Genomic DNA, 9,296 nt, shown 5'->3' on the forward strand with positions numbered 1-9,296 from the left:
ATTATTCATTATAAAAGTTGTCTCTTTATCTACATGAAAGACCTACTGTAAATCTTGTGGAAGTGAAACCCGGCAAAAATTACCTAAACTTTTACCTCTCACCATGGGTCAAAAACAGATTCCCGTGGGCCCATTCATAAAAATAGTGAAACTGACATACTTTCACACACATTCACACACAGACTCGCCTCATATCTTCCATTCACTGTCAGCCCAGAGAAAAAGAGTCATCCAGTCTTCGCCACCAACTTGTGAAGTGGAACCACTGAGGCCTCAGATTATTTAGCAACTGTAACAGTGTACATGAGCAAGTCTTCTTCTCCCTTCCTCCTACATTTTTCATGCCCTCAGTAACCACATCCACCTACAAGTGAATTTTTCCATGGAACAAAACACTAATCTTTTGTCTCAGAAAATTGGCAATGTTTTATTCAATGCACTTAGTTTCACATAGGCAACAATAATATATATATATATATATATATATATATATAAAAACATATAAAATACAAATCAGTTTTCACCAACCAGTTGCACAGCAAACATTCACATAGAAAAAATTAACTTTTTAATAAATAAATAAAGAATAAATAAACGTTAATGCTACGGAGAAGACTCAGCATCTCTCACAGTGGTAGTTTTGTTGTGTGAAACATTTTTCTGTCTCTCTGCATTTTACACTTCATGCCACTGCGACTGCTGTTCATGCAGCCCTGTATATACAGTACATGTGTCTCTTCCCGAGGCAGACATCGCCCGCAGCTCAGTCTGTGTCAGTCTCTTCTCACAGCTACAGCGTCCTTTAGCTTCCAGGCCGGACTCTGATCAGTGTGGGACCTCCGCTCTCCAAAATAACATCCACACAAAAACGGCGTGAAACTCCTTGGGCTGAGGTATTTGTTCCTTCTCAACCTTTTCCAGTCTCCGCTGCGCGTCACTAAGCTTATGTCCCTTTGAGGAGTGAAGTCATCACGCCTGCTGCTCGCAAGGAAAGTTTTTAAAAAGAAAAGTCTATTTGCCTGACTTGGTCTTTCTGCTGAGGTCCAGGTATGTGGAGGATTTGAGGAAGCGAGGGTAGCAGTCCTTCTCCATCAGGGTGTAGATTTTGGCTTGGGCCAGGTCGAAACAGGACTGGCTGGGATGCTTCATGTTCTCCTTTGTGATAGCCTTGGTCACATGGTCTAGATTTACCTATAGAGGAAGACAGGAGGTAGAGAGTTGATGATTAGCACTTCACAGCAAGATAAGTGTGACAGAGCATCCTAATGTGTCCACTTTTAGTTATTTGATATTTACCTCTCGTGGTGCATCAGTTCCGATAAACTCGTCGTAAATTTTCTTAGCCTTAGCGGCCAGTTTTGAGGGTTTAGTTGTGCGGTAGTCTTCACAAGCCAGGTAGAAGACGATGTTCTCCTCACTGAACTCTGAGACGAGGAATGCTCTGAACAGGCACAGTCCATCTGGAGACAGGAGGAAGAGAGTAGGTTAACATCTGGTAGTCATCAGAAAACATCTGGAATGATTGAAAACCTAAATGTGATGTGGAGGATTGTACTTACTTTGGCTGGACAGCAGTTTCTCAAACGACTCCTTCCATTTCAGAGGCTCGTTGACATTAAACCTGCAGCAACAGAAACATCTCATCAGGAAAAGATCCAGAAATCCCTGTTGTCCACTGAAATTTCACAGACAGGCTTAAATAGAGAATTTGAATGTTTCCTTACCTTTTCTTTGAATGCCCGGTGATGCTGTGATCTGACTTCTGTAGTAAACTTCCAAACAAAGCTTTCAGCTCCTTTGCCCTGCAAAGATACAGAGGGAGAAAATGTTACAAAAAGACTAAAAGTTGAAAATTCAGCAAGTGCAAGAATAATTACTTTTCCTCCTAAACAGAAAAATATCTTGTGGATCTCACCTTTCCAGGCAGGTGATGGGCAGTGATTCGAGTCCTCTGCACATGGTGAGATGTGAATATTTCCAAAGGTTTTGAAAGTGTTTGTAAAGTATGTTACAGAGCTGTCTGCCTTGTTGTCAGCTCTCAGCTGGTCTGCCGTCTGTGTGGCAGAGGCCCTTTTTATAGGGTAGTACACACTGTGACATCACGCCTCTCAGCCAATGAGATAAGACGTGTGGGAGGATGAGGAGACTCCTCGACACTAATTTTCCTCCAGACTACTTCCTGACTGCTGAAAAACATATGTGACAGTTCCACAGTGACTAAATTGCTTCACACATCTTAAATGTCTTTGTGATCAGCCTGTGTGTGTGTGTGTGTGTGTGTGTGTGTGTGTGTGTGGTGCTGAGGGGTGTTTGTGTGTGTTCTTGTATCTGAGTACTTACAAGGAGAAGCAGACATTCACACAAGGACAGAAAATCCCCTGAAGTGAGGACATCTTGTCACTCCCTGCCTTTTAACAGAAACTGAGTTTAGTCTCACAATTCGGGTCAACGAGCCCTCGTACGAAAATAACTAAACAGGTTGTTTGTGTGTGATTTCCAAAATGACCCAAACGAGTGATTAAGCAGATCTGGAATATGATCGGGTCCTTCACGTACGGAGAACTATCTCAACGCATGAAGTAACAAGTCATTTTTCTGTTTCTTTGAAAAAAATAAAATGAATAAAAAAATTAGATCCATGGTTTTCATTGAACAGCAACATTGTGTTAAGTAAAAATATAGTGGTAGTATCAGCGAAATGTACTTCAAGTATAAAAATATAAATACTTATAGTGGAGAGTAGCCAGTTATTGTTATTATTGATATTGGATCACTATTATTGATACGTTAACATGTAACTTTTTATACTTTACACTTACTTTTTGTAAGCTGACTATATATTGTTTAAGGAAATTTTAAATCCCCATATTAACTAGTTACTATAGCAGTTAGAATATAATATATGTATTTATATATAATGAACTACAAAATACAATTTTTACAACTGGAAGAAAAAAGTAGCAGAAAATGAAAATACTCAAATACAAGAAAAATTCCCTTAAAAATTAAACTGAAAATATACGAGGTCATCAAACTTCACAAACCATAGTAATGATAAAGGGTCAGAGGAACGTCAGTCAAGCACAGAGTTTACGCTCCCACACAATCCCATGAAGGAGTCTGATTATCATTTTTTAATGGAGGCATGAAAAACTACTGACAGGACCGCACAGCAGATTAGCCTCTGTTCATTATTTGAGTCCATAGTTTATGTGTTTTACAACTACTTACATGAGCACAACACTTAGTGAGTCAAAACATGTGGTGATTTCACATGACAGATTTCTATTTATGCTCTTCACACTTGTTTGCAGTGGGTGGAAAAACGTAGTGTCACATATTTCCATGCATCAGTAAGAATCTAAGTCTGGTGACAGTTTTGTAGTTGTTTCCTCATGCTGTCATTAAGCCACACAGTCCTATAAATGAGTATTAATAGCTTTAGAGATAATACAATAGCTAACTGTTTTTTTTAGTTTAACTGCAATTGCACTGCTTTTTAGTTAATACTTTTTACTGGTGTACAGAATTATACCGGTATGCTTTTTTTAAGAGTGCATCAGAGGACATTAAAACAGAGAACAGAAAATTCAAGGCTCAGAATTAAAAATGAAAATAGAACAAAATGAAGCACAGCAGGAAATGATTAACCAATACAAAGAATAAAAAAGCAAGAACTACTCATTAGATTTCCTCAATCAGCTCACACATTATAAGACTAACTTTTATTTCCAATTATCCTGTGGGCTCACAAATCCCATATTTACTTAATTCATTATCTTCAGTATGTTATTCAGTGGAAGGAATGAGGGCCTCAGTTATGGTAGATTCAATGAAGGTCCTCACAAGTACTCTAACCAAAATGTGCATGATATGTGTCATAAGGAAGCGCTTACACAATCTGTGGGGACGGTCACTCTGTCTTAATCTAACAAGGCATGACTGTGGCCATAAATAGCCCCAGGGTGGAGAAAACTAGTGTTTATTGAATTGGAAAAAAAAATCCAAATTTAGACTGGACAGAGAGCCAGCTAACAGTAAACCCTGCTAATAGGTTATTTTTCAGAGAGTTCACAGGAACAAGCACAGGAAAGGGACAATCAGGCAGCCGGATGGAAAGGTAGCAGGCTCATTGAGAGTGTCTGAGTGAGTTTCCTCCGGCTGCGGCCGCCGAACAATACGTTCCCTCTAACTAGCTGCTTTGTCCCACACACTGTTCTGGGTGTCAACGGCAGGTCACTTTGGGCTGAAATAATGAGCTGCCCATTCTCTTCAAACATACTCTCATAGGCCTAACATGGAAGGAATATGTGTGTGTGTGTGTCTGTGTGTGTGTGTGTGTGTGGATTCTGAGAGGAAGACGTAGGCTAATTCAGCATTTTTGGCACTGCGAGAAAGTGGCATTAATTTGGCTTCAAGTAGAAAAGTGCAAATGGATTCACTCTATCTGTAACGTGTGCTGATTTAAAGCAATAAAAGCAGTGGATACAACCCGAATAACGCTGTCATTAAAATGGGAAAAGCAGCTATATTTAAAGTAAGACTCTAAAAAAAAAAATTTACAATTAAATTAGTTGTTTGTCAATTAAACTAGAGTTAAAGTATTTTACATTGGCTCTTTTTTTTTACAGTTCTGGCTTCAAAAATTCACATAGCACACAGAATGATAACATCTGTCAGGAATCTGGTCGACACGCTGTGTTTACCAGAGTATCAGAAACATTGCTTATAATCATCTCTGAATTTAAATCAGTGTTGCAATTCAAAATAAACTGCTCTATATGAAATAATGCTGTCAAGCGCCGGCTAAGTCTTACCAAAGCAGAGCGTGCAGCGGCCGTTTCCTCAAGACAATACAAACGGCTTTTAGAGAAATTGTGCAGTTTAGGCAGAAGTCAGAAGATACGAATGATGTTTAAGAACTTTCTTTATTGAATATACTGAATACTATGAATCTACTGTAGATAATCTGACTTTATATTACAGTAAATCCTTCATTCGTACGAGCCAAAAATGATCGTTGCAGTGCGTCAGTTTACGTTTTCTCTTCTGTATAGATACCAAACATTCGATATTTAAAGGAGCTATTTGTAAGTTTTGCTACTGCTACATACAGTAGCTAACATCAGCATTAACAGCTGTTTACTTACCAGTGATGTTAGCATGCTAACCAGCTAGCTAGATGATGCAATCCTGCGCTACTGTATCAAGAAAAAGATTTTCCTGACAAAAAAATTTGACTTGTGGTAGGACTGTGTATGTCAGAGCTTTAGTGACGACAAATGAAATTTCAAGGGAAAACAATGACAGTGAGTAAGTTTATTTTGAAAGAGACATTTTCTTTTTCACACACCAAAATGAAGCAGAAGATCTAACCATGTGCTATAGAACCACTTTGCGATTTACCAGCTGCACATTATCACACGTCTCAGTGCCGAGACCTGAGGCAGCGAAGCCTTCCCTGTTGAAGTCTGTGATGTGTTGTAAAATGTTTTCACTGGCCGCTGCTCATCCACGATTTTTTTTTTGTGTGTTTCAAAGCTTCCAAAACTCGTTTTTCTCATTCATACCACAGTTGTGTTCTTTCCATTTACTGATATAGTGTTTGATCATTGGAGATAAGCCTGAGAGATTCAACACTTAATTATCACAATGCAACATGAGGACATTTCATTTCATTTACAATGCTGCCAAATATCTAAAAAGTTCTCTTGTTAGTCTTACTCATAATATTCATTTCTACATAATGATTGCTGCTGACATACTTTTTCTAAAGCCTTACCCACTAACTCCTGAGCCCTACAGACTCTATTAGTTTTTGTGTTGCTTTTTATCCGAACATCTCCTCCTGTGTGTGTTCCCTTCAGTGACATACATAATGGTATAATTGATGTTATATACCAGTCCGTGTTATCTAATCAGCAGAATAGGATCCTTGATGTGTACATGTCCTTCATGTGTCCAATGGACATAGATACGCAGACAGCTGATCGTGATCTTTTGTTATTGTGTGCTTGTTGGTCATATATCTTTGGTGAGCTTCATGAGAAGATGGTACAGAAGATAAGTTTATTTGCATTCGCGCAAAATGTTGATACACTGTTCAATGTTCTTAACATTTAGGTCATAAACATTTGCCCAAAAACTGGGTCATATGAAAGAACATGAAGCTGACATTTCATTGTGTGGTCCCGTCTTGTTCCTCACCACTCTTCTCTTACAGTCAGCAGCTTTGGCCACACATGTCTATTTTTACCCATGAAGAAAAAGTGCACAATAGAATATGATTTTGCACATTTTTCAAGCCCATTTCTGTCTGACAAACAGAATAATGCAGGATGTTTCAGTCAAGTTCAGATATAGGAAAATGGTGTCTCAGTAAGACAGACTGTAGTTAGAGGCAGACTAAAATAACACTTGCTTTATGTTTTCAAATGTATTCATAAATTTAATATATTTTTGCATTTCGTTATCAGTTAAACACACAGTATACTTCACTTAACTCTGGATGCCTTTAGCATTAGCAGTGAAGAGGTGGATACTCACAAACTATTTAAGTGGCCACTATGAAAATGTTTATATTAACAATGGATTACAAGAACGGTACTAATGGTTTTCACCAGAAAGCTCTAAAAAAAAAAACCATCCATAAGCTACCTGCCCAGCACCAAATGGTACACAAACAAAGACAGCAAGTAGCTAGTAAGAAGAAGATGTGTTCATAGTCAAGTATTTTGCTGAAAAGTCAGCCACATCATCTTAATATGTTAATAACATCAAATTTCTCTTTTAGTTAAAACCTTAAGACTTCAGTCCTGGTTGAGTTGTTGGCTCACATGGTGGCATCTGTAAATCTGGTGAAGAAAATGTAAACAGCTATTGCTGAAAAAAATATAAATAGTTTCAAAAGTGGGATTATAACCTTTATAGCTTGTCATAATTCCCCAAGTGTTTTATGTGTGTGAGTATTTTGTTTTCAATTTTTTTTTTTTTACTTGACTTGTTGCCGATCCTTGGTACACTTTATATTTTAGTGTAGTGAAAGAGACAGAAGCGAGCTGTTAGCAGAGATGCAGTTTGAAGCTTCGGCACAAAGAAATATGTTTTAGCCCTTTCTCTTTACTGAACTTTGAAAGCTTGTAGTTGATGTTTTCCCTGCACAGAGCGGACAGATGTATTTAATCTACTGGATCCAGCCAAAACGTGTCATATTTATCTTGATTCACTCAGATTAAAAATGACAAAAACAAAGATATTCAGCGAGACTGATCTTTTTTCCCCCTCAAAAGTCCCTGCCGCATACTTAATTCATGTTGATAAATGTCTCATGGTTCTTTGTTAATTTTTAACATCAAAACACTGTTGTAATAGTCACTATCTTGATTCACTGGGGACTGACTCCGCTTCCTGCCCCTGTGATGATTTTCGTCCAAAGTCATGGCTATGGTTTCTGGAAGGGTTTTTGCATGCGGGAGTACACAGCAGTGTGGAATTCCCAGATAGTCCATCCATTTCCCTGATGATGTGACCCCAAGCCTGTGTCTGGAAGACTTCCAGAAGCACTGCTTTCTCTCTTTGGTCACTAGTTCTCCTCCTCCTCTTTGCTGCTACTGGAAGCTCAAGTGTTTAGATGTTATGTCTTGAGCTTTGTAAGCAGCAGGATTCAAAAGACCAAACAAAGAGCAGGAAGCAAAAAACACTAGGCGTTTATAGATCATCTCTGGCTGTGGACAGCATACTTTTTACATTGTGTAACATTCAGGCTGAAAGATACAGTTCGAGTGGCACCACCTGGCAGTGCACAGAGAAGCCACGATCTGCATATTACTCAGCTATCTATCTGACAGAGCAGGTGGACGCTTACACTAATGCATCCAAGTAAGAAGCGCCCGCCAGTAGTCACCAGTGGTGCACATGATCTATCTCTGTATAACCAAATGTCAACTGGCCATTGAACATCTGGAGCTTGCAGCAGCAGGATGACCAACATCAATGTTAACGTCGCCCAGCTTGCAGAATATCAATGACTGCGCATGAAAAAGAACAGCCAGCGTGTCCAGTGCTTCTGGATACACCCATCTGTCTCAGGAGCTTTCTGTACCTGCCAGCTACTAAAGCTGAATGTATTTTTAATTCTGACACACTGCTTTTATAAATACACGCATGAGGTATTTTTCACCCATCTGGTATAAGCTGGCACGAGTTTTGTTCTTGTAATCTGGAAGAAGAAAAACATAACGTGTTGACAGATTCGTACTGAAATCCCGTTGGTTAGCTTCAGTTGGAACTGCGCACTGTGAACACGTTTGGTAAAGACATTTAGAGCTTCTCTTGTCTTCTTGGAATAATTACAGAAAACAATACTCTGCAGGAGGCTAATAAAACTGCACTCGCTAGCCCCAAAACAAATATGCCCGCAGCAAGGCTAGCAATGCACCAGCAGGACATTGGTAGACACAGCTAATTGGGTACATTGCCAGAAATCCCAGCAGACAAGAGAGCGCTGTTTTATGGGAAACAATCAGGGACACTATACACACTAATGTGCCTTCTCTCATTCTGAAATATAGCTGCTTTGTGATACAGTAGGGTGAGTGGGAACAGAGGGTTAATGAGGTGCCAGAAAGCAAAACAAATGTCACATAAGTGTGATGAGGGCACTGGTGTCTGTTCCATATTGATTATGACATTTATTAATTTAGTCACACAAACCAAGGGTTTGACAACATGTCAACATGTTCTTTCAAGAAACAAAGGACAGGACAGGATGGTGAACATATATAACCTTAAGCGAACTATAAAGCAAAAGCAGATCAAACAGCAACATCGCAAAAGATTGATGATTGAGTGGAATAAATGTTGCTGAGTCATAAATATTTTGCCACTTTACATAAACAATGCAGTTACACACATGCAGCAGACAAGGAAGTAAAATGAATATGTGGTTTACAAAAACAGCAACAACAGCACGTCCCTACCGAACAGTTTTGCTGTTACAACAAAGTAAGAGGTAAAATGTTTGTCTTTGCTTTAAAGCACTGAGGCGTTTTTGGGGCCATGTGGAGAATTATTCTGGGACAGGCCTGTTGAAAGTATCTGGGCAGGTGCATCTGTTGAGAGCTCTGCCTGCTTGGCAACACTCGAGTGTGGAAAACCTGGCTGAGCTCTTCTCAGTAATGAACTGTGAATGCGGGATCATTAAGTGACGTCGTGCTTTGGCAGCGGTGCTTCGAGCTAAATGCTACGTTTGCATGCTCGTCGGACGGTGCTGACTGATGCTTAGCAGGAAGGCTATA

The 9,296-nt window shown here is 39.3% G+C and overlaps 1 protein-coding gene across 1 annotated transcript; it reads right to left on the reverse strand.

Annotated features, from left to right (window-relative positions):
* Positions 1 to 500: 500 nt before the first annotated feature.
* LOC111228910 (regulator of G-protein signaling 4-like) lies at positions 501 to 2,032 on the reverse strand. Its single transcript, XM_022755022.1, has 5 exons — positions 1,916 to 2,032; positions 1,725 to 1,802; positions 1,560 to 1,621; positions 1,297 to 1,460; positions 501 to 1,191 (listed from the first exon to the last, which is right to left on the reverse strand). The coding sequence occupies exons 1-5, from the start codon at positions 1,957 to 1,959 to the stop codon at positions 1,012 to 1,014; spliced, it is 528 nt and encodes a 175-aa protein (XP_022610743.1). The 5' UTR covers positions 1,960 to 2,032; the 3' UTR covers positions 501 to 1,011.
* Positions 2,033 to 9,296: the final 7,264 nt, after the last annotated feature.

Source organism: Seriola dumerili, unplaced genomic scaffold (assembly GCF_002260705.1).
Source record: "Seriola dumerili isolate Sdu_G_001 unplaced genomic scaffold, Sdu_1.0 BDQW01000226.1, whole genome shotgun sequence".
Taxonomy (NCBI): Eukaryota; Metazoa; Chordata; class Actinopteri; order Carangiformes; family Carangidae; genus Seriola; species Seriola dumerili.